This window comes from Podarcis liolepis (assembly GCF_965112155.1).
Source record: "Podarcis liolepis genome assembly, chromosome: 2".
Classification (NCBI taxonomy): Eukaryota; Metazoa; Chordata; class Lepidosauria; order Squamata; family Lacertidae; genus Podarcis; species Podarcis liolepis.
Genome location: NC_139555.1, coordinates 62,899,461 through 62,925,230, shown reverse-complemented (window position 1 = coordinate 62,925,230; position 25,770 = coordinate 62,899,461). Strand labels below are relative to the sequence as shown.

General features: G+C 45.0%; 1 protein-coding gene across 1 annotated transcript; it reads left to right on the top strand.

Annotated features, from left to right (window-relative positions):
* The first annotated feature begins 13,934 nt into the window (after positions 1–13,934).
* Positions 13,935–19,474, top strand: RPS14 (ribosomal protein S14). The gene is made up of 5 exons (XM_083488563.1): positions 13,935–14,091; positions 16,673–16,823; positions 17,467–17,628; positions 18,670–18,746; positions 19,366–19,474. The coding sequence occupies exons 2-5, from the start codon at positions 16,675–16,677 to the stop codon at positions 19,431–19,433; spliced, it is 456 nt and encodes a 151-aa protein (XP_083344689.1). The 5' UTR covers positions 13,935–14,091; positions 16,673–16,674; the 3' UTR covers positions 19,434–19,474.
* Positions 19,475–25,770: the final 6,296 nt, after the last annotated feature.

Genomic DNA, 25,770 nt, shown 5'->3' with positions numbered 1-25,770 from the left:
CAATATTTGCTAGCCGATTGGGGAAGTCTGTGGGTATAAGAAAGTCTGCTGGAATGTCTTGCTTTACAGCCAGTATATTTTTAGGAACTATCCAGTTGGCTGTCTCTGAGTACAGACCTTGACTCTGTGCTCAGATCTCAATAAACTCTTTTTCTCCAAAGAAGATTTTGCTTTCCTGGTACTTTTGTTCCCTCCGAGGTCCAAAGGGATGGCGTGGCTAATGGATCCCTAGGTAAATAAGGCTTCATCTCTCTGGGGGCTCGTCCGGGATAAGCCCCCTTCCCAAATACGGACCAGAGGGCCAGGCTCAACCAAGGTGAACAGCTCCGATCGGCGTTCGCATTTCCAGTGCACACCCTGCCAGTTTGTAGGGGGAGATTGCCACACCGTCCTGGAGCAGAGACATCTGGTTGAGGGAGAACAAGAGGACAGAACGGCGCCGAGGGGACAGGTCCGCAGCGGAGAAAGGTAAGCCCGAAGGAAAGGGCTAGGGGCCCGAGGGAAAGGGCTAGGGGCCCAAGGGAAAGGGCCAGAGGCCTGATCAGCCTCACCTGGTAGTTGGCAGTAGCGTGCCCGTGCAGTAAGAATGCCACCAGGAAAGGAATTGGTAAAGGTTTGGGAAAGGGAATGGGGAAGAGGGAATTGAGTGTTTTGTTGGCATGTTGTGTGTCAGATACTCTAGTGGATGAATTGTTGAATGAGGGCCAAGGCTTAGTGTCCCCTTGGCCGAGCGACTGTAGGGTTGTGCATTTTCTGACAAAATGTAGCATGTGGAGTGTGAGAGAATTTTGAAACCCTGTTAGGAGCAGAGTATCTGAATGCTTTTTAAAAAACTGGAAAACAGCCACGAAGAGTGATGATTCAAATTGAAAAACAGAGACTCAAAACTTTATGTGAGGTGGACTTGCCAACCCAGGGAACTGCGTGGCTTTGATTTGCAATTAATCAACCCCCTGTGGCGAATCAACCCCCTGTGGCAAAATATATTAAATGTCCACCCAGACCAGATCCCCTATATCTCTACATGGAAGACCAATGTAAAAAAAAAAAAAAGAATCTACCATGGCTAAAGTCTTGCTGTGACAGCAACACACAGAACAGGATTTGTACAGTGAAGCCTCTGGTGTTAGAAGACCCAGAAGATGAGGAGGGGGAGTGATTAAGCCACCACCTTACACTCCACCAACAGCCCCTCCAACCCCCCCCCAGGCCAAAATCAAGAAGCACAGGGAGGTGCTGGTGTAGGGGGAGGAGGACCTGCGAAGGAGGATAGTGAGACGGAAGAAGAGGAAGAGTTTAGGAAGACACTAGATGATATGAATCAAGGAAAGAAAATGTGGACAGGAAGACAGAAAAAGAGACTAAAGGAGTTTGTAAAGCCATTTGAGGGAAAAAGTTGGATGTAAGCCCCTTGTTAGTTGAGGCAGCAGAATGCTGCACCCCTGAAAAGAGGAAGAGATGGCAACGTAAGTGGGGACAGGCGGCGAAGAGAGTTATGTCTCACAGACAGTATGAGAAAACCAGGAAGGATCAGGCAGCTGGAGAAATGCCCCTTCAGAGGGTTTATGATCCACCAGCCCCTGTCCCAGCTGGACAAGCGAAGGCACCACAGACAGCATATACCCTTTTCAAGTGCAGATGTTTGTAATTGGAGAAATCAGAACCCCTCTTTTGAGGAGAACCCAGCGAAGATTGTAAAATTGTTTGAAGGGATTTTTTTAAACCTATAATCCCACTTATGATGATGAACAATATCCCCTGGACTCACTATTAACTACAGAAGCATTGCTTGGCCCCTGCATGAGTCAACTAGGGGAATAGAGAAGGATCCTTTTATATGGGGCAGGGAACAGCAGCAGGCTTTTCAGGATCTCAAAGTGACATTACAACAAGCCCCAGTGCTTGGCATCCAAACCCCAAGAAGCCTTTTACCCTGTTCACAGATGAAGACCAGGGGGGTAGCCAAGGGAGCCTCATGCCAGAAACTGGAAAATTGGCAGCAACCCGTCGAATACTTGTCAGAGAAGCTAACCCCAACAGAACAGAGGTTGCCCCCCCCCCCGTATGAGAGTGATTGTGGCAGTGGCCACCCTACTCACAAAGGCAGATAAATTCACGTTTGGACAGGACACCAGCTGTGTAACTCCAAGAGGAAGTGCCAGATGCTGTTATTACATTCACGCCTGAAGTTTCAGGTTGCCACAGCCCTTAACCTAGCTACCTTATTACAGGTAGGAGAAGGTGAACAAGGGAGCTGCCCACTCAGTCTTACCTGTGCCTGTAACAAAACCCACAAACCAAGTGGTTAATATAATTGGAGCCACAGGTAAATCACAAAAGGCCCCGTTTTTAGGTGGCCAAGTAATCCAGCACAATTTTTTTGTATATACCAGAGTGTCCCATTCCTTATTGGGCCGAGACTTGTTAACAAAATTACAAGCCCAGATTTCCTTCCAACCAATGGGGGAAGTAAGGCTTCAACCTCTCACTCAAGACGGAATTGGTGGTCTGGTGGTGATGGAGGATATACTGCTGCTACAAACTCCTCCCTACTCCTATCACACAAGGACAAACAGAAAGCGGAGTGATGGCCACACGAGGTGATTAAGCAGCTGTACAATACCTAGGAAAGCAACTCCAGAAAGAGGAATGACTGGAGGATGAGCATGAGCCTCTAGTCTTCCATTCGCCAACACCCCGTTGTTTGTTTGCATTTATCTCACATTTTCCCTCCAAGGAGGTCAAAGCAGTATACCTCTGAGGTAGCTGAAGCTGAGGGAGAATTACTGGCCCAATGTCACTCAGTGAACTGCACCATGGGCAGGAGGAGATTTGAACCTGGGTCTCTCCAATATAACTCCAAGACACTAACCACTACACCACACTGGCCCCTTGGGTTTTGTGAACTCATCCATGGAAGCCAAAACACAGAGGGAGAGGGGTGGGTGGCGGTGCTCCTTCTCTTCCTTAACTCACCACGAATCCTTCCCTTTGGCGGGGAGAAAGGGGAAGAAAACAGGAGGCAGGGGTCTCCCAACAGTGCCTTACATGGGAGAGTTGTGCTTTCTAGGTGCTCATCTGGCAGCCTGGGCTATTTTGCTTTGATAAAGCGAAATAAAAATGTGCTGTTTCCTCGCCTCTCACATCTGTTTCCAAAAACGCTTTAGATTGGCCATATCCTCTCGGATGCTAATTTCGTTTATAGTCTGCCCGGCCCAGCCTTCCATGCACATATGGTTCCTTTTTTTCCTGTATCACTTCTGGGACGAAATTCTATCCCACTCCATTCACCTTTCCTGCACAGGCTGGCTGAGATGGGCCACCCACGTCGAGGATCCAGGAATATTCTCACACACATGAAGCAGCATCCAAACTCCCGCCAACCCCCTGGTGGCGCTTATCGCCAGCTGGAAGATTGTGAACGTGCTTGCAATTAATCAAGTTCATGTGGGAAGGAAATGTACTGGGTTTGGGGGCGGGGGGTTATCCCATCGCTCACAGGGGTGTTAAGGGGTTGAAGTGAGTAGGCTAACACCAAGCAGTTTGTGAATCCCTTCTGGGGCAAGATAAGGGATAACGAAGTCTGGCACATTCAGGTCTTGAGGGTTTTTTTGTATGGCCTTATTGGCCACCTCATGAGAAGAGAAGACTCCTTGGAAAAGACCCTGATGTTGGGAAAGATTGAGGGCACAAGGAGAAGGGGAAGACAGAGGACGAGATGGTTGGACAGTGTTTTCGAAGCTACCAACATGAGTCTGACCAAACTGCGGGGGGCAGTGGAAGACAGGAATGCCTGGTGTGCTCAAAGGGGTCACGAAGAGTGAGACACCAACAATTGGGAAATAGTTACAAACCTCCCTTTATCAACAGTGATGTGGGACGTTGGCATAAGGAGGCTGGGCCTACTTGACTTAGGTAAATGTTGAGCCTTATGCAGCGACCAGGTGTAAGTTGTTGCAGGCCCTGGAACCAGATATGGAAACTTGCCTCAGAAAAGGCATCGGCAAACTTGGCCCTCCAGATGTTTTGGGACTACAACTCCCATCATCCCTAGCTAACAGGACCAGTAGTCAGGGATTATGGGAATTGTAGTCTCAAAACATCTGGAGGACCGAGTTTGCCTATGCCTGCCCTAGAAAAAGAATAAGGTTCTTCTTTTTTACAAATTTACTAAGAAAATGTAGTTATGTGCCCATTAGATTCTAGCTAATGGGCCTGAGACCCTGGAGAGCTGCTGCCAGTCAGTGTATACAATACTGAACTATGGAGATCAGGCAGGCACCTTCACTTCTGGGGCCTGCTAAAAATATTCCTGTTTAGACAATTCTTCCCAGACGCTTAGAAAGCTGATGCTGAGTTTTAATTGGTTTTAGTCTATTGCTTTCACTTTCTGTATGCTTTAAAATATCATTGAAAACTCTTCTTGTGATAATCTGACTGTTCTGTTTTGTAGTGTTTTGAGGGTTTTTCCCCCTACAATCAAGCGGCGTAATGAATAAATGAAAAATAAAAACATAATGGGCCTGTGGTCTGACTTGGTATAAAACAGCTTCCTATGGTCTTCAAAAGGGGAGGGCTGGGGGGCTGAGGAATCCTGCAACGGACACAGAAACTAGATGGTCAGAGAAAAGCCTTGCACACAGAGGAGCAGAAACAGAAAGTGAATACGGTTCTCCCTTGCAAAATTAATTTCAGAGACGGCAGATAGTAAGAGCTACTGCCAGGAGAAGGGAACACTTGCTTGAATGGGAGAAGAGAAGTGCGGACAAATAGCAAAGCTGTGTCATTTTCTGAGCCTTGACTAGGTGTTTTCAGGCACCTTTTCTCCCGGCATCCATAATGATGAGGGGCCTATTCAGGGTCGTCTTAAGCATATCCCCTTTCCCCAGTTGTCCACCTTTTTAAAGGGAGGATGGCGCTGCCAGCGGGGCTGGAGGAGGCGGCTCCTCCGGCGGGGAAGAGGCTGAGGCTGGACGAGGCGCCTCCCGCCTCAGCTGGACGCTTCGTGCCGCAGTGGCCAGGTCAGACAGAGGCTCTGGGCGCGGCGCTGCTTCGGCGCGGCATGGCGGAGGCGGGTGAGGGCAGCGACCTGATGCCAGGAGGCGCTGCGTTCAGCCTCCGCCTCTTCCCTGGTGCCCTCCAGAACTTGGCGCCCCGGCGCCCCGTGCCACTAGCCTCTATGGGTAAGACGCCCCTGGGCCTATTTATTCTTTAAGGAAAAGCAGTGCTATTATTCTCTTTACATTCCAGCGCTGGAATGAGAGCCAGCGTGGTGTAGTGGTTGGTCAGAGTTTTGGACTAGGACCAGTCACGGCCTCTCGGCCTAACCTACCTCACAGGGTTGTTGTGGGGATTAAATGAGGAAGAGGAGAACCATGTTTGCCACCTTGAGATATACATGCAATAAATGAATAATAAGATTCCTTCGGAACAGGATCATAACCACTCAGATTTTTATAGCTGTAGCACGTTTGCACACTGAAGGATTGTCTACAAACCAGACACTGAAAGCACATTTTACACACCCACCCAAAGAATCCCGGGGACTGTAGTTTAGCCTCACAGAGCAATAATTCCCAGGATCTTTAACAAACTATAGTTCCCATGATTATTTGTGGAGAATGTGCTTTAAAAGTATGGTGTGTGTGTGTGTGTGTGTGTGTGTGTGTGTGTGTGTGTGTGTGTGGCCAAGGGCTCATAGCTGTTATTGAGTTGGTGCCTGTAATTATATACAGTACCTTCCCACTACTAGTACCACAAGGAAATGAAAGAGGACAGGAAAGGAACAGGAAAACCAACAGTGGATCCTCTAATAAATGCCCGGCTAATATACCGTAATTATTTAGGTTCCTTTGAAATGTGGAGGCACAGATAGAAATCTGTGGAGAGCTCCACACAGAATTGGCTCTGCCACACCAAAGGCCAGCTTGCTGATTAGCAGGACTAGCCACATATATTTTTCTGTCTGAAGTGAAGGGCACAATGGCCTCTCCCCACTCCATGAGCAAAAGCCTACAGCAATAGCGAGATAGGGACAAGTTGGCTACCGTATTGTGTCAGCCCTAAAATGTGTCAATATTTATTTTTAATCTCTCACTTCCATAGCACCTTTTGGTTAATTCATTGCTTTAGTGGTCCTTTATTATCCTTATCACAGCCATCAGACGTTCCGCTGTTATTCTCATGTTGCTAGTGGAGAAATGAAATTGAATGGGAGAAACTTGCCTAAGGCCTTCTCATTAGTTTGCAGAGTTGATCCGGGGTTTGAAACCAGTGTCCTAGGTCAAGCTCCAGTCTAACACCTTACCAGACCAGTCTCTAGAAAGGTTTTTTAACACAGGATGTGAAGCTCACTGTACAAGCCACATTCTTCCCTTTGCCCTACACACTTTCCTTTTTGTATCTGAGTCCTGTGCTGGCAGTGCGAGTGGCCGTGTGCTCCTCTCCAACTGGACTGAACAATACTGTAAAACCATTTTACTTTCATTTTATTCCAGGGATTTTTAAATAATCCTTGGGTAGACTGTTCACAGCTGAGCAACAGAGCACACTTTGGGGGGGGGGGAGCCCCATATTAAATTCCCAGCATTTCCAGTTAAAAAGTCTTAAACTTCCTCTGAGACTTTAAAATATCCCATGAGCTTATATGACAGAGCTTTTTTCTTTAATTCATCTCAATGGACATTTACCAGCAAGGCAAGAGGTACACTTAGGGATAAACCTAGCTCACACTAATGGCTATATTCTAATAGCTGGGATGTGAAACATGAACTACAGTTCAAAACAAACCCATTACAAGAATACTAAATGGAACACAATTACTGTATATAGCTGAGAGAACTACCCACATCCCTTACTGAATCCATGAGATATATAAGGTCACATTTGCTAACAAATTCCAGATCTGTAGCTTCTCATTGCAATTGCTCCCTTGTTGTTGTTTGCTTCATAGGAACTTTATCTCAAGCACCCTCTAGCGGGAGAAAAGAGAACAGCACCATCCACCTTTTAGTTTCAGGTATTTATTTAATCTCATAACCTGACAAAAGCCAATATGGTCACAGCCATCTTCATTGATGCCTTCGGGGGAACTGGAGTTCCTTATAAGAACAAAACAAATATGATTTTTTCCCCCTCCCAAACTCTTAAATTGTCAAGTAGCTCCATAAAGTTCTGAGCTCCCTCAGATCCCAGCAAAGTCAGCCTTTGTTAGGGCCTTCAAGTGTTGCCTTTCTGTCCACCTCCAAAACCATTGGATCAATTCAAATTCCAGAACTTTCTCAAACACTGAATCTGACTACGTCCACTCTTCCTTTAACCAAGGACATCTCAGGCCAGGAAATAGTCCTTAAGCTCTGAGGCTCACATTTAACAAATGGAAACTCTGTTGAGTAAGATGCAAAGAAATTTCCCTCAGGTCACCTGCTTAAGGAAGAAATAAAATGGCAGTCCCAGTTCTGTCATTCTCTCCGCAAAGTCTATGCCATTCACAGCAGTAGCCTTATGTCCCTACAGAGAGTGATGTGGATTAAAATTGCCACCAATTAGATCTTTTAAGAGAAAATGTTTCAGGGAATTATTACGTACATTAAAATCCTCACATACAGTTTCATTATTCTTTAAGACCCCTTTATACTCCACTGTAGATAAATTTTCACAAGAAGGCCATTGCTGTGTTATGGAGTCGTCTCGCAGGGACTTCATTTGATATTAATTGCATTACATTCCTATTCGGTCTTTAATAGAAATGTCTTCTAACACAAAGAGACATGCACCACTGGGAAAGGTTAGAAGCAAATACTATTGCTTAGACGACTTTTAAGTGTGAAAAGACCAGCATGTGGGTTGTTGGGTTTTTTTGTTTTTGTTTTGTTAGCACATTATTTAAATGTGCAGCTCTTTCAGCACCCAGCTGACATCAACCACTACGAAGCTGCCAGCTTTGAGGCATGCAGTGAAGCTCTCCCATGCCGGACAGGCCAGGCCCAATTCCACCTCCAGCATGTCAGTTTTGTCCTGTGGCTCCATTGTTGGTTGGCCCAATGCTCCAAGTGGTTGATCCAGTGCTGTTCCACTTATTTTGAAGCGCACCTAAAACTATCCCGCTTCTTTGAAACAGACTTTAAATCCATCTAGAGGATTCCACAAATATCGCAAAACGTCACCTGATCAAGAACCTGTATCAAACCAAGGGCCCTTCCAGCTGAGCATCCTGTTTCTCACAGTAGGAAGCCACATGCTGATACAAATCCCACATGCAAGGCATGGGCAAAATAGCCTTCTCCTGCCGCTGTTGTTCCCCTGCATGCTGCCTGTGATCCAGGAGGTAACACCTCTGACATGCTGAGCACTCTGATCTTCATGCGGTTCAACTATGTGTTTTGGTTCCCCACGCCCATTAACCAACACAGCTTCCTCTCCTTTTTGTGGACCCCCTAGGTTCTGTTTGTGTACCCCTAGGACACGGGTGGCACTGTGGGTTAAACCACAGAGCCTCGGGCTTGCAAATCAGAAGGTCGGCGGTTCAAATCCCCGCGACAGGGTGAGCTCCCGTTGCTCGGTCCCAGCTCCTGCCAACCTAGCAGTTTGAAAGCATGTCAAAGTGCAAGTAGATAAATAGGTATCGCTCCTGAGGGAAGGTAAACAGCGTTTCCGTGCGCTGCTCTGGTTCGCCAGAAGCGGCTTAGTCATGCTGGCCACATGACCCGGAAGCTGTACGCCAGCTCCCTCGGCCAATAAAGTGAGATGAGTGCCACAACCCCAGAGTCGGTCACGACTGGACCTAATAGTCAGGGGTCCCTTTACCTTTTTACCTAGGTTCTGTGAGCAGGCAACAGTGGCGTAGCGTGGGTTGTCAGCACCCAGGGCAAGGCAAGTGATTTGCGCCCCCTAACCCGTGGATTTGCACCCCCTAACCCGTGGATTTGCGCCCCCTAACCCTAACCCCCAGATGTTGCGCCCGGTGCGGCTGGCCCCCCCCCTGCACCCCCCACGCTACGCCACTGGCAGGCAACTAAGTATGCAAAACTACCAGGGAGCAAGTCTGAGTGAATACAGCTACAATTATTATAAAGCAAGAGTGGCTGACGTTTTTGGGCCTGATCTGTAATCAACCCTCTGGGGGTTGCATGCCAGAGAACATGTGCAGGACCCATTTCCTATATTAATCCCTGCAGATCAGCTAAGGAGGATTCTCACCCCCTCTCCACTCATACGACATTGATCTGATGACAGCCCCAACAGGGCACAGGGCTCCACCCATGCCAGAGCTTTGTGTATACTTTAATTTACTTTCCTTTTTTTTTTGCTGCTGCCACCCAAATCAGTAGAGTCTTCAGGAGCTAGAGCAAAATTAGGGTACTTTTTGGGTAGTGGTAGTGATATGAGCCACGCCTACTGTTGGATAAACATGAATAGGACAGGCTGCAAAGAGGCCAGTTACAACACTCCCAATATCAGAACCAGCCCTGAAACTCCCACCACAATCCCAAAGTGTGAAAGGTGAGGTATCTGCAGCAATCCTTTGCAACAGAAGAGCAGGATCTGGAATTAAGCTTACACAAAGAAGAAATTACTTAAATTAAATTATTTAAATAATGAATCCAATTCATCTAGGAACGAATGTGTGGCTACTTACTCTGACTTTACAAGAAGATTCAGCCCTTCATGTATGCTATGTGCTTTTGTTCCCATCAGTGTTTTTTGTTTGTTTTAATTCCCTGACTCTGGGTTTCTTCTCAGCCCCCCCCCCCCCCGATCCCCAAATGAAATGACAGTCAGGCTGCTGAAAGTAGAGCTACTTCATCATCATCAGAGAAGTAGGGAATGGACGAGTGCCCATTCATGATTACCAATCAATGATTTCTTACAGCAACATGGCCTCCCGCTCCCCTGTGTAAATCCTTCCAGGACCATCAAGCTGTGACAACCTTAATGTGAAGGAAACGTCAGGCTCCAGAGTGATATTTGAAAGGTCCCTTTGAAATATTTGGCAAATCTCTCTCTCTCTCAATCGATGCAAACGGATGGAGATTCGTTCCAGATGAATGAGAGGTGGCAGAGCCCATCCTGTTGCAAAAATCATCCGGCAAGCCTCCTAGAAAGATAAATGAGATGTAAAATGTTGCCTGAGTTCCTTTACAGGAAAAGGGTAATAAAGAGATTGGAACTCGTTGCAGATTTCTGCTGCAGCACATTTACTTCTTGGCCAGGAGTCCTGCTTGTTCTGCTTCTTCCACTTGAGGGATTTCAAAACACCTTCAGATTCCATGAGCTGCCTCATCTATGACGGATATGATTTTGAGGGGCGGTAGTGATGGATGGATTGCCTTGCTTGCCATCACGGTGCTACTGAAGTGCTTAATAAATCTTTCATTGACTTCAGTGGAATCATGATTCCAGGCCTATACTTTCAGCCGGGTATATTTAGGCTGCCGGCTGGGGATGTTTTATGCACATGAGTGGTGGCAGGCTGGGGGTGGGGCAAAGGCAACATAACTAAATGCGTGTTGTACAAAGCGCAAGGGTGGAGAGCCTGTGGCCATCCAGATTTTGTTGCACCACAACTTCCATCATCCCTGACCACTGACCATGCTTGCAGTCCAACAACATAAGGAGAGATTCACGTTCCCCATCCATGTTGAAGCCTGTACAATGGGGACAGAATTGTAATTCAATGTAATTGAAGCTTTTTAGAAGCCAGCTTCTTTGAGAATATTAGTTTAGTAAGATCAAAAGAAAGTACATGTGTGCAAGTGTGCACGCACGTAGAACAAAAAATGATCTGCATTTATGTACACACACACACAAACACCACTTTTGCAATCCTGTTGTATGTCCCAAGTGGGAGGTTTAGGGAGTGGTTGGCTCCCTCCTTGTCTGTGTTTAAGAAATTATTTAAAATATACTTATTTTATCATGTGTTTCTCTCTTGATGATGTTCCACTTGATTCTCTTCTTTTTTCCAATTTTAGGCTAATTGTTATATAACTGTGGGTTGTGTTTTTTTAACTGCAACTTTTGAAGATTCCTTTTAGCCGCCCCCAGCAAGTGGGACATTTTCTTTCTCCAATTTTGTTCCCTTTTGTTGAGCCTGCAGGCAGGACCTGTGTAATATTACGTATGCCCAGCGCCCAGACTAGCAGTCCTCAGTTCCCCACCCCACCACCAGCAGACCACTTGGATAATTGCTGGGGGTCTCAGAGGAAATCCCCCCACACACAGATCAAAGCACATACGTAACTCATATTTTAATAACCACAGCCTTGTGTTTCATTCAGGCACAGTCAGCACTTTCCGCCTGACAATGATGGAAACAAGCCACGTGAGCTCATAACCAGTAATGCTGTGAGCAGGCTTGCAAGCAGAGGAGGTGGGGTTAACCATAAACCTGTTTAAAATTCTGCTTAGTTATTAATTATTTTTCATCAGCAACTACAAATTAGCATTACCATCATGTATTTTGTACAGAAGCAAACACTGCTTCATTGACACAGCTAACTCTATCCTATGAATCCTATACAGTAGTTCCTCGGGTTACATACGCTTCAGGTTACATATGCTTCAGGTTAGACTCCGCTAACCCAGAAATAGTACCTCGGGTTAAGAACTTTGCTTCGGGATGAGAACAGAAATTGTGCTCCGGCAGCACGGCAGCAGCAGGAGGCCCCATTAGCTAAAGTGGTGCTTCAGGTTAAGAACAGTTTCAGGTTAAGAACAGACCTCCAGAACGAATTAAGTTCTTAACCCGAGGTACCACTGTACAAGCACACGGCTGACAAACTATGACCGATCCAAACAACACACACAAGTTAGCTGTATTGTATACAATGAAAGCCATGTACACAGGATAGCTGACAAAATGCATCAGAAATGAAAGCCATACATGTGTAAACAACAAAATGCAATCAATCAAAACTAGTGCAGTTTTGGGCAATACTATTTTTTAACCATGTTTTGCTTCTGCAATGAATACAAATAAAAGTTAAACATTTTTTCTGTTCGCCTGTTTTTCAGTGTCTGCACAACTGTCAAACCAGTGATATTATGAAAATCACAGGGTTGAATCCAACTCATTTCTACTCAGGGTAGACCTCTTAAAATTAAAATACCTAAATTAAGTCAATTTCAAAAGGTATGAGAAGCGCTTAGTTGGATACAGCCCACACGCTTTAGGTTAGGTCATTCTTTTAACTCAGCTATGGGGAACTTTGGTCCTCCAGATGTTGCTGAACTACAACTTTCATCAGCTCCAACAAGCATAGCCAGTGGTGTGTGCAGCAACATCTGGAGGGCTAGAGGTTCAGCTGTAACTGGCAATTTTCTGGAGGTAAATTAATAGACTGTGTCAGCACCATATTAGGAAAACCACAGGCCCTTCTTTGGGAGCAATCCTAACTCACCCAGCATGGTGGGGCTTTACAGAGCAGCAGGGTCACTGTCACTTTCATAGCTATGCTGAGCATCCCAGGTGAAGGGTGCAGGCAGAGACCGGGCCCAGCTCACTCAACACTGCCACATGATGGCAGCATGGTCAACTCACATTCCAAAAAATCCAGAGAATGTTCAGCCCCACCTCTGGAAAGCCCCATTTTCTGGTAGGCAGACAAGGGAGATCTGCACCAGAGACGCCGCCCCACCACCAGCAGCCCAACAAAAAAGGGATATGAATTGCTCTGTCAGTATGATAATCTACCACTAGCGTGCAAATGGCAGAGGTCAGCAAACTTTTTCAGCAGGGTGCCAGTCCACTGTCCCTCAGACCATGTGGTGGGGGGGATGAACAGATTCCTGTGCCCCACAAATAACCCAGAGATGCATTTTAAATAAAAGAACACATTCTAGTCATATAAAAACTCGCTAATTCACGGACCATCCGTGGGCCGGATTGAGAAGGCGTTTGGGCCAGATCCGACCCCCGGGCCTTCGTTTGCCTACCCCTGGCAAATGGTCTCCATCTCAGAAAAGGAAATTGGTTGTAGGGCCAGGTACAGATATTCTCAATGGTTCTACAGCTTTTTGGCACACAACCCAAAACAAGTTCAACAATTTCACTCACTTTTTGAAATATTTAATATGGCAACCCTACCCTCTAACCTCCATCATATAAGCACTTTTGCAAATAATAAATGATGATACCAGCTGTGGGGAAGAAAAGCTCTGATCTCTGAATAGGTTTCCCACCTTTTGGGAAAACTACACTTTGGTTATTGCAGAAATGGGACCCCCGGTTGTAGCCATTTCGATTGTAATTGCCGCAACCATTTTTCTAAGTAATGCTGTATATGCAATTAAACATTGCATTCGGAGCCTAAGCACCCCTCGGAAGAAGCACTTCATCCGATGGGCAGAGAAACTCAGGACCGGGTTTCGGCACAGACAAAACACTTGCTGAGCCAGCACCTTTCGGCACTGGGAAAACGGGGCCAGCCACATCCGAGCGTCAAAAGCAAGGCGCGCTCCCTTTGAACCAAGGGAGAGCAAGCGCGGTCCTCTCCTCGCGGAGAAAGACCGCAGAGGAAGCCGCAGAGGAAGCGGCTACCCAACAGGACCATGAGCTGCGTTCGCGCACAGCGAGGAATCAATGAACGATCTGAGTCTGCCCTTTTCAAATACGTTGAGGTTTATATAAAGGCTCCAGTTCCCGCTTTCCTTCCCCGCAGCCTCCATCTTCGCCACGGACACACTCAAAAGGCGAAGATATCGCTCCCCCGCTTTATGTGTGCGGCTGGGGTGGAACGCGCTGACGTCAGAGCCGCCGCCCGACATCTTGAGGAAAAGACTTTATCTAGTCTCCGCCATCTTTAGTGAGGGTTTCCATCACTGCCCCGTCGCCATTTTGGAATAGGTCATTCCGACTCATGTCTTATTTTTCCTTCCCCTTTTTTTTGCTCCCTATCTTCAATCACTTAACCAATCGATCAAATTCCGTGTGTGTGTGTCTGCATTTAAAGATTAAGCCGGATTGTCTTTCGAGGAAGTGACCCGCCTTTGTCAGCGGTATCGCTTCCGGGTGAAGGGAGGTGACCTCTCACCCCCGCGACGCCCGCCTATTCCTTTCCGGTGTTGGTTGCTGCCTGCGGAGACGTGCGAGTAAGTGTCGAGAGAGGGGGGTAACTTCCATCCACCCCCATCCTCGGGGACCCGGCTCCCCTCGAATTTGTCCGCGGTTTGCCTGGCCTCTCCTCCGCCGGCTGCACGGGGAGGGCGGCGGAGGGGAGGGCCTGGTGCCCCCGGGGGTAGGCAGCACCGCAGTGGGAAGGAGCGCGGCTGGGCAAAGCGAGGATGGAGCCTCGTAGCGCCTTTTGTTTCAGTTGCGCGCCTCTTGCTTTATTAAGAGGCGAAGCAGTAGCTTGAGTCGCTTTCCGTGATGTAGGCCGCTGTGGTTCTCATTAAGGCCAAGGTGGACTATAGGCTGAGAGGTTCTCCCAGGGCCGCCTCTAGGCCTGTGGCTGAGTCTGCTCTCCGGTAGGCTGGCCGGCTCCCTTTCTTTTGAGATGGTTTGACGTGGGAAAAGCTTCTTTATTTACTAGCTGCAGGTTGTTTCAACTCACAAATTCCCTCATCCCTAGGAAGTGAACTTTCTGGGTCTGATTGCGGCCTTGTGAGATCAGAGATGATCTGGCATCATGTTTGTGTTTTCAGGCCGGCCTGGTACATTGAGAGAGAAAAAAAGATCCACGTATCACGGAGTCGTCTGCATCTGCAATGTTACATACAGTACACGGCCTAGCTCTGCAGGATTGCAGCCCTTAATAGCCGTATTTTTAAAGTTTCCACCTCAAAGGCTGCAATCCTAAAGCCACTTACCTAGCAGTAGTTTGCTTTCAATTCCGTAGGACTGACTTCTGGAAATCAGTTGTGCTTGGTTCTTTTCAACTGGAATACCTCACACACACACACACACACACACACACTGTTGTGTACATGCTCTTTTTGGATTGTTCACTGGAGATTTTTTTGCTTAAACCGGTCGTAACCACAGTGTACTTCATAATTATAGAATGAATTTTTGTGTTCTAGGTGGGGGGCAGGTTGAGCTTTGTACGTAGGAGAGACAGCTAACCCCTTATTTTCTAACCATGAGAACAGTAAATCATAGCAATGGCATAGATTAATATATTCTCAATGGACATGAGAATTCTCAGCCAGACCTGAAAAAGTTTTCAGGATTACTTCTAGGGCTAGGAACATGGTTTATTTTGTTTTTTAAGTATGCTAAAGCTGCTGCCATATTCCAGCAATAGCCAATGTGCTGCCATCCAGACACTGTGTGCTCCACCTCCTAATGCTCCTTATCATGCAAGCTGAGGTTGATGGGAGTTGTAGTACAAAGCATCTGGAAGTTACCATGTTGACTACCCATGCTGTATTCTTGCTCTGCAAAATCACTGCCATCTAGGTTTCCATACATTCTGCCTATATTGTAATCCCCTTTATTTGAATGTTGAATGTAGTGACTTGAGGGTTTCTCTGTTGTAAGATAAATATCTGTTTTTTACATACCCTTTTGTTTAGAAGTACTTAAGTGCTGTTGTGCTGAGGGTCCATTTGCTCCTACTCCATCTTCTTGATGGCATTGTCTGTAGAATATATATTGCTAAATATTACAGATAAGAGCAGTGGGGATTTTGCCACATGTATGATGCTGGGAAATGTATCATACTATAGGCCTAAGCATACCTGATTGAGGAGTGCAGGATTTTTGTTATAGGGATGTGATTGTGGTAATGTGTGCTGTTTGATTAGCATTATTCTTCCTGTGCAAGTCATTCTGGGAGGTTGTTAATTTTTGTAACCTGCTAGCTAATATAATTAGTGTGGAAGCAACACATTTCACTGAAATGCTGAGTGTTGCACGGTCATACAGAAGGGATGTTCATTTAATAGGCCTGAAATAATTTAAAAAAGAAAGTGGAGACCATTATGTTAACTCATTTGGCTTCCATTCCCTTTTTTATGAAGAGAATTATTAAAATATGTTGAAGAAAAGTCGGTGCAAATTAGCACAAGTTTTGTGTTTCAAGAACTCCCAATTCTGGTTGTTGCTGGTCTCATGCTGCTGTTCCTCCCAGTTAATATATTGCATATATCTTAATCAAGACTGTGAACTTAGTAAACTATGGTGCTATTGATGTCCTTTATCTTCCCCTCGGATTTATATATATGTGAGAGAGAAGTACCTGATGCAGTGATTTCCTTGTTTTCTGAGGCAAGGAAAAACAGGGTTGCTGCAAGGGTGAGTGGATGTTGTTGGGAGTGAGGTGCAGTTAGAAGCTGGAACTTCAGGCACAGGTGCTTCTGTTGCAACCTTTGCCAAGGTGTTTTGGAGTACAATTCCCTTCCGCCCCATACAGCACAACCATGCTGGCTGGGGCTGCTGGGTGTTATAGGGCACTAGGTTGGTGAAGGCTGCTGTACCGCCTGACTGAACTGGAAGTTGGCACCAGTACAGAAATGATTTTCTGTGCACAGAGCTGCAAAAAGGGCTGTGAACTAGCCCCATGTAGCTGCTTATTAAAATAGCTTTCTTGTGTGACTTGGGTCTGAACTACTTACTTTCCTTGCCCTAGAATCTTAATTTAATAAAGGTTTATAAGTAGATCCCTTCTAAGAGACAGTACTTTAAGGCCTTCCATATCCTCCCTAATTTGTTGTTGTTTTCTTATGACAGAAATGGCACCTCGTAAGGGCAAGGAAAAGAAGGAAGAACAAGTAATCAGTCTGGGACCACAGGTGGCTGAAGGAGAGAATGTGTTTGGAGTCTGCCACATCTTCGCTTCCTTCAATGACACTTTTGTCCATGTAACTGACCTGTCTGGCAAGTGAGTAGACACCTGTTTGTGACTGCTTTCTTTAACATGTTTTTAAAATGAAAGACATATGGGGGTAGGGAATGTTGGTCTATGATGTTTCGTAAACTTTTACACCTCAATACTCCTTAATGCAACTCCTGGACATATAGTGCTGGACATCACAGGCAGACCCTTGATCAACTACAGAAGTCAAGAGACATACTCACATTGGTACAGAAAGGTTCTCTTAGTTTAAAATCCTATAAGTCAGGACTCAGGAAACAATGTGGGCCTCCATGTGTTTCTGAACTACAAATCCCATTGGCAGTGCTGCCTGGCTGGGGCTGGTGGGAGTCAGAATCCAACAAAATGGAGGGCCACCAGTTCCCCATGACCTTCTATAAGCTGTTCAGGCATACTGGAGTAAGTGGGAACGTAAGGGACAGCTAAACTTTGTGTGACTGGTTCTGTGTCTTGTCTGCTACGATTTAGGACTTGTGGGCAGCAGCAGAGGCGTTAAGGTTTGGAAGTTGTTGCTTCCATATTTTAAAAACAATTTGGCAAAGAAGCCAAGAATACAATTTATCTGCTTACCCTGTAACTTCATATCTCCTGTGAAAGTGAGACTAGACTTGGGGTTCCTCAAATAATCTCTCTGTTCCTTCTTTCTCAGGGAAACAATCTGCCGAGTAACTGGTGGCATGAAAGTGAAGGCTGACAGGGACGAGTCTTCTCCTTATGCTGCTATGCTGGCTGCCCAGGATGTAGCTCAGAGATGCAAGGAGCTGGGAATCACTGCCCTTCACATCAAGTTGCGGGCTACAGGTGGAAATAGGTATGTCTGTCATTCTCTCCCACACAGAGTTTATAAAATGTAATTAATCAGATACTAATTAGTATCTAAGGCATTCAGCATTCACCCCTTAACAGGTTACATTATGCTGGAATACCATATGAGAACGTTACCGTGTATATAATTTTGTAGCATTCTGTAGACCAAGGTGGGGGGGGGGAGGGAAACAGAGAGGATACCCTCTTGGCACTGAATGCATATATTGGTTGGCTTCATATCTTTGTGGATATTTTGTTGTTTTTCTCTTACCTAAGTAAGCTTTGCATTTAGATGGACTAAGTTGCAGTTTGGACTACCATGATCTTGTAAAAAGTATTGTCCACATTATTTGTCGGTGAGATCAGGTTGCATCTAATATAGCCTCGGGGTGTTCTGGTTTTTTCTTTTTGAAATATGACAACCCTAATATAGCCACTTCTTTTGAATGCTTCTATGTATTTCCCTTAATAGAACAGAGATATTCTATGCCCATTAGACATAGGCCTTGCAGTTAGAAGCAAAAAAGAGGGAAGCCTTCTCAGTTCTGCATAGGGTAGAAAAGACAAGCAGCAGAGATATCTTGAGAATCCACATGGATTATGACAATGATAATTCCCAAGGGGTAGCAGGCACCCAAGACAAAAAAAAGAACATAATTCTATGAATCACAGAAACTGATTGGCATTCCCAGTAGATTAAATGTCTGAATTGAAAAAGAAAAAAAACTCCTGCTGGTTAATATAAAATGCCTCCATTACACACTTTCCTTCAGATTCCAGCATAAAGGTGAGCCTATGAAGTTAGCAAAAAATGACATGGCTTTTATAAAAATACAGTAAGGGCTCTATTTGCCACTAGACCAAAAGCTTGAAGTTGAACTGCCATCTTATCTCCCTGCGTGTCCCGTATTGGTCTTTGTCACCAGTTTACTCCCTCCATATGAATTATTATAGAACCATACAATATATAAACAAATGCAGACATCAGAGATAAGTTGTAAACGCTTATCTGCTTCATTTTTTCCCTCATTTTTTTCCTTTGCAGAACGAAGACTCCTGGGCCTGGAGCCCAGTCAGCCCTCAGAGCTCTGGCTCGCTCTGGCATGAAGATAGGGCGCATTGGTGAGTTGTCAACCGAAGATGCATTTGAAGAATGCATCTCCTTGGAAACCATCTCTTTTAGAAAACGGCTGTTTCTTAATGTCCCATTCTTACTCAGGTGTTAAACAAACCCTCTTGGTTTCCTGTGATAATGCTTTTCAAGATTGTGGGGTACATGCTAAAGGTGCTGAGTTTAAGATGTGAAGTACAGAAATATTGCAGATTAGACAAGGAGATGTCCCAACATCAGGTAGTTGTGACCTTTAGTTAGAAAGAATTGAAACTGGTGCTAAGCTGCATGGTAACTACCATGGTATTATGAAATGTTTTCCCCTGGTAGTTGTGTCATCCCTTCTTAATTAAGTAAAGTGGAAGTCCTAAAGCCTCTGCAGGCTTCTCTGAACTTGGACTTTCACATCCTAAAATACAGTTGCTGTAAATTGGAAGTACAGCTTCTCAGTCTGACTGACGATCCTGCAGTAAATTGGGTTCTTAGTGTTAGATTTTGACCACCAGCCTTCTGCATTGGAAAATTGTTTCATTTACCACATGAAAAGTGACTTAGAGGGTTTTGTATGTGTGTGGGACCTGTGTATGCAAGAAAGTCTTCTGAATGTGAAATCCTTATTTCTCTCCACAGAGGATGTCACCCCTATCCCTTCAGACAGCACTCGCAGAAAGGGTGGTCGCCGTGGTCGCCGTCTGTAAACAGTAGCTGTTATCTTTCATCATTAAAGCTTTCCAATAAACCTCTGCTCTCATTTGTTCTTTCCTTATACAACTCTGGTCACCGCTGGTGTCCTTAGAAGTGCATCCTTGAGTTGGACCTTTTCTCACTAATTACTTACATGAAAAGCAGTCTCTTTTGGGGAGTTTCTGTGCATTAACAGCTTCCACGGGATTTCTGTTGTATCACTTTTCCACCGAGTTATTTTTCTATGAAGCTACTCAATACTACTTAGCAAAAATAAAAAATCTTGCTACTGTCTAAGGACGATTTTGACAGTGGTGGATAAAAGTAGCGACAAAGCATCTCAATTCCATATATAGATTGAACTTTAAAAAAACCACACACAACCCTGGACAGCCACTTCCCCCAAAGCACTGTTTGGTTTTAGATGCAATAGGCTAGCAATGTGTTCTTTTAGATTTTGTATAACAGAATTCTGGACTCATCTTGCCACATACATCTTTCAGGGATCCATTTAGAAAAACGTTTAAATCTGTATGAAAGGAATAATTTGATTCTTCCCCATCTGCCTTTTTAGATGCACCTTACCTTTTCATTATTTCAGATTATTTTGTATTCACTAGTGCATTGTCACATGCAGATCGTCAATACAGATTTACCATGGTAGAGCTGTGGATCTGACTTGAGAATTTTTATTTACATTGCATTATTGCTGCACAGAAATCCCAAGTAACTCGCTGCTTTCAGTGACATTTACTCCCATGTAAGTGGATAGCATTGCAGTCTTTGTATTTTTGTCAAGAACTAGGGAGAAGTAATTGTGCGAGAAGTGTTTACCTGTGCAAATTCTCGACGGGGTTGGTTTAAATAGTGCTGGAATGAGCACCAGCCAAAATAAGGACTTTGTCATAGCTCACTTTCTTATTAACACTTCACTTATTTATATCCTGTCTCTCTTAATTTTGCTAAAAATTCACGAGGCAGCTTCCACTAAAACAGGCACAAAACTGTTCAGAAACTAATTGCATTAATATAAACAGGCATGAAACGAGAAAGCAGCAGGGTTTTGTTTTTTAAAAAATCATGGTACTAAAATTAAACTTAATTAAAATCCCAGGCAAATAAGTTTTAGCTTTACATCAAAAATTAGGATTGGTGCTCTACAGCCACTGTAGAATAGGGCGTATCTCAGGCTACTACCCCTTGGTGTCTGAAGATGGAGGCTTTTAGAGCAAGAAGTTAGAAAATATTTTTAAATTGTTGCAGCATTACTTAGGGAAGTTTTTAACGTTTGATGTTTTAGCGTGTTTTTAATCTGTTGGGAGCTGCACAGAGTGGCTGAGAAAACCCAGCCAGATGGACAGGGTATAAATAATAAATTATTACGTAATTATTTCAGTCAGGCCATGCCTGGTTCATCAGTCTCTAGTTCCATCATGCCAAATGAATGCTGGACCTTTTCTCGATACAGACTGCGTCCAAGTTGTAGCAACAATATTATTGATAACCAAATGGCTTGTAATAGCGGAAAGGAGCTATTGGCGTTTTGGACTGTACCATGGCCTTGGGTTATTTCCTTTTTTATATTATGGGATGTACAGTTCTGAGTGTTTTAAGCATTTTCTTCAAAACAGGTTTTGGTTCCGCATCACGGTTTTGGTGGCAGTCTAGTTTCTTCCTGACTCGGGAGAAACAATACAGTGGTGCCTCGCAAGACAAAAAGAATCCGTTCTGTGATTCTCTTCGTCTAGCGGTTTTTTCGTCTTGCAAAGCAAGCCCATTGACGGATTAGCACTATTAGCGCTTTTAGCGGCTTATCGGATCAGCTGATAAGTGGCTTAACGGCTTAGAAAAAGGGGGGGGAAGGGGGAAAAACCCGCAGGAACTCGCAAGACATTTTCGTCTTGCAAAGCAAGCCCATAGGAGATTCGTTTTGCGAAGCACCTCCAAAACGGAAAACTCTTTCGTCTAGCGAGTTTTTTGTCTTGCGAGGCACCACTGTACATAAAATGTCACAGGACCTTGCATGTAGCTGAGGTCTACTTCTGTATTGAGGCTGATGAGAATATGCAAGGAGCAAAAGTGTATTCTCGGAGCAACCCAAAACATTTTATTGCCTGAGGCAGTACAGCAAATGGCACTGCCTTCTCTCCAAATTGAGCTTCTGCCCTGTACCTAAGGGCAGTCAAGTTATTTTGACACTTGAAGCAATGCTTATCTCCTTGGTATTAAACTGCTCCACTGCTTTGTGGGACATCATTGGGAGAAGAAGAGGCTAAGGAGTAAACCAGGCTTCCTCAACCTCAGCCCTCCAGATGTTTTTGGCCTACAACTCCCATGATCCCTAGCTAGCAGGACCAGTGCTCAGGGATGATGGGAATTGTAGTCTCTAAACATGAAGGTTTGAGGAAGCCTGGAGTAAACCCTACATAAGTATGGAGTGGAGCCCCTAAGGTGGTTGGATGGCACATTTTACGCCGCCACCTGACAACTGCAGCCAAGCTGGTGTCAGATGTATTGCTCCGCTTTCCTTTGGACCACATCAGCAAGGTCAAGAGTGGTCTTCCGGGCAGCCCACAACCTCTCACACACTGCCCAGGCTTGCAGCCCAGAGAGGTCACTTGGGTGCTGCTAAGGCAGCAGTTTGACTTCGCCCCCTGAAGCACACAACATTGTCTCTTGAGACAGACAGGTGCCAACAAAATAAGCATTTTCATGAAACCCAAAATCCTCATTCTGCCTACCAGCCTTTATTCATCTGGTCCCCAGATTACTGACTGCTAACTCATTCTTGAAATGTCTTCCATTTTCATGATCTCTTTTTGTGCATCATTTCATGGAAAAGGAACTTGGAAATAATGACTTTCTTCCTCATTTTCTTTTGCGGTTTTATGTGGAAACCTAACAAATAGAAAAGGGGAAATGATAACCAGTATTCTAGCCAATCAGAAATTGACTACTTCCTGATATTTAGAGTTGCTAGGTAGAAAATGCTTCACAAAAGCTGTACTTCTGCCTTTGTTATGAGAGAGCAGTAGCTTGTTTAGCAGTTGTGTTCCAATGCTTCCTAAGCAAAAAGGTCATTTTTAAAAAGAGGTAAGCTACTAAAATTTCCACCAGAAGTAGCTAGACAAATAAAAAGAATGTATATTCTTGCACACCTTCAGCACAGGATTGTTACAGGGCAGAACTATTTCCTTTTGATCTTGAAGGATTCATGTGCTCGAATCCTGCTTGCTGGTTTCCCACAGGCATCCTGTGAGAACAGGATGCTGGACTAAATGGGCCATTGGACTCACCCTGCAGGCTCTTATGTTCTTATTGTCCACACAGACTGGCAGTGGCTCTCTGGGGCTTCAGACAATGGTTTTTCCCATTTCCTACCTGGGGACCAAACCAGGGAAAGCAATCAATCAATCAATCAATCAATCCCCCATGACAGTGGTGATGCCACTTCACTACAGAGTACAGGCATGTGTCTGCCATTGTGGAGTGTGTTCACACCACAATGTTTGCACGTCTAGTTTCATAAGCTGGGGGGTGGAGGGGGCAGGAGATGAATACCAAAGGTATTGTAGGTGGAAGGTTGACTCACCCTGTCCCTCTCTTCCTACTCACCCAATTTCATTAAAACTACATGTAACACTGCTCTACAGATATTCTTGTCAAGAGTGCTTGTGACCTAATATCACTGTTACGGATGAGAGAGTTGCACATCACAGGATGCAAGAAGAAGCCACGCAACAAGTAATGTGTTATTTTAGAGATGAAAGTATTTGGGGATTTGTTTACAAAATCAGTTCTGTACCAAGAGAAGCTCAAATGTCTGAGCTACATCTGTTGTACAAATCAAGCATATCTTTGCTTATTTTGCATTATTTGGCTTTTGCTGGTCATGTGATGATGCAAGCTGATATGCAGGCACTGAAGTTTTACCCTTCTGGAAATCTTCAATATGATCCCCTAGTCCTCAAATATGATCTCCTAGTCGCTGCCAACATACTTACAAACCTGCTAGTTAAGACACTAGCTGAATGTAGATTATTTATCTGCTAATGTGGACTCCAGTCTACAAAGGTCTTGTAATAAATCAGTTAACACTGGTAATGAGCATGGTACCCACAAGATGTTTTGAACTAGACCCCACCAATCAAACCTGGCTGGGGCTGATGGGAAATGGAGTCCAAAACATCTGGAGGGCATCTGGTTGACATATGTTAGGGCCCAGCACCACAAGGGAGAGGCAGGCCCCATTTCAGAGCAGTGACAGTCCAATGTAAACATGATCCAGTGAAAGGTTCTAGCTGAGCAAGTGTGACTTATTGTCCTGATCCCCTGGCCGATTCAGCAGCCAGACAGCGTGCCAAGACTGAGTCCAAAATCCAAGGGTCAATCAGCATCTGCAAAGTCTACAGGCCGAGATCCAAAGTCAAAGGCCGAAGGTCAGGAAACAAAGTTCAGGGTCAATCAAAGCCCAAAGTAGAAACCTGTGGCGGTCCAGGAGAGCACAAGACCAGGTTCTTCACGGCAGTTGAGCAGACATGGCACGTAAGCTCTGCTGCCTTCTTATAATGTGCCTGCTGGTTGTAGCATCTGGGCTTCATCCTCACCTGCTCTCAGCTTGCTCCAGTTGAGGAATCACAAGCCTCCTTGTGATCCAGGCCCCACCTGGCCAGCTAGTGAGCTGGTCTATAGGCCCTAGCCTGCCTCTGCTTCCTGGAGTGCCCTGCTCACTGTCTGTTACGCCTCAGGATCCACCATGTTCATGGGGGCAGGGGTTCCTCTGGCTCTGGCAAGGGGTCCCGCTGTTTGACTTCCTGCTCACTGGCCCCCATCCCCTTGTCATCCTCTGTTACCCCATGAGTACTTCCTACACCAACCTCTCCTTTTCCACCCCCAGCTTCCACCCCCCCCCCCCCGTTTGACCCAATCCCAGCCAGGATCCTCTTCCTCCTCTCTGAACCCCTGCCAGTTCATGGAACTTACTCCCATAGCCTCCAACATTTCTCTGATGAAAATAGGGACGTCCCATTCCATAATGATAATTTTACTATTTATACCCCCCACATCTTACTGGGTTCCCCCAGTCACTCTGGGCAGTTTCCAACATACATAAAAACATAATAGAACATTAAACATTTTTTTTTAAAAAAACTTCCCTATACAGGATTGCCTTCAGATGGCTCAGGGGCTGGATAACTCCATACCCTCCAACATTTATGTGATGAAAATAGAGGCAACCTAAGTAAAAGCGTGACATTCTGGGATCAAATCAGAAACCGGAACAGCTTCTCTAAATCAGGATGTCCCTAGAAAATAGGGACACTTGGAGGGTCTGTAATCCCTAGTGCTGGTATCACTTGGGGGAAAGGAAAATGGTTTGGATCTTAACATGTTTTCAACAGGCTTTATTAGCATCGGACATTGCACCTCTCTTGCAATGCTGGCCCAACTTCACAATACTGCTCCCATTTTTCTTCATTGGAATATGCTGACTGAGGACAACACCACTTAATACATTTGACAAAGCTGGCCCTATTGCATTAAAGTGTAATGTGCCATAGGAATTTGTTGCAACAGGCTGACCCCTGTGGACCCTTTATCATGCCCTTGTTATTTGGTTATACTGAATTCAATATATGGCAATATATGGCATCACTGTCTAGGAAGATGATTAACGCAAAAATACCCAATCTCTGCAGTCCTTTTTCTTTAGTCTAAACTTGACATTTACATTGGGACTGGCTGGTACATTTCCGAAGCCTGCTCACTTTTTCCACCTATGAGAGAGAAAAAACTGGGGACTTTCATTTGTTCTCTGTTTCTCATGGGGTGATGACACAGGTCCTGCTATTGAATGTTGGAACTGGGAGTTCTCGGCTGTGGTGTTTTAAATTTAGGTGGTGGTTTTTGCTCTTGTTTGGTTGCTAATGAGTTAATAAAAGGTTGGTAGTATATGATCTTCACTCCTTGCGTCTCACTGTTTCAGGGAAGATTTTAATCTAGCTTTTACACCCCCACATAAAAACAGTATTGTTCATCACAACTTACGTACTATAATTGCCTCATAAACATGCACCAGTATGTTAAAGATTCACCACATGCACTTTCCAAATCTCCCCTCCAAAGCCCAATCTGAAGTAAAATCTCTCTCCAAAGAACAAAAAGTTACGTTATTTGAATAAACCATGCCGTGAGAGAGCCATGAGCTACGTTACAGTGTTCTCAAAATGCACAGCTACGTTACAGTGTTCTCAAAATGCACAGTCTATGTGGTAGCACAAAAAGCTGCAGAACTCTACCTGACAACCGGTGATGTCATCTGAGTAGCCAATGAGATTTTTTAAAAAAAGT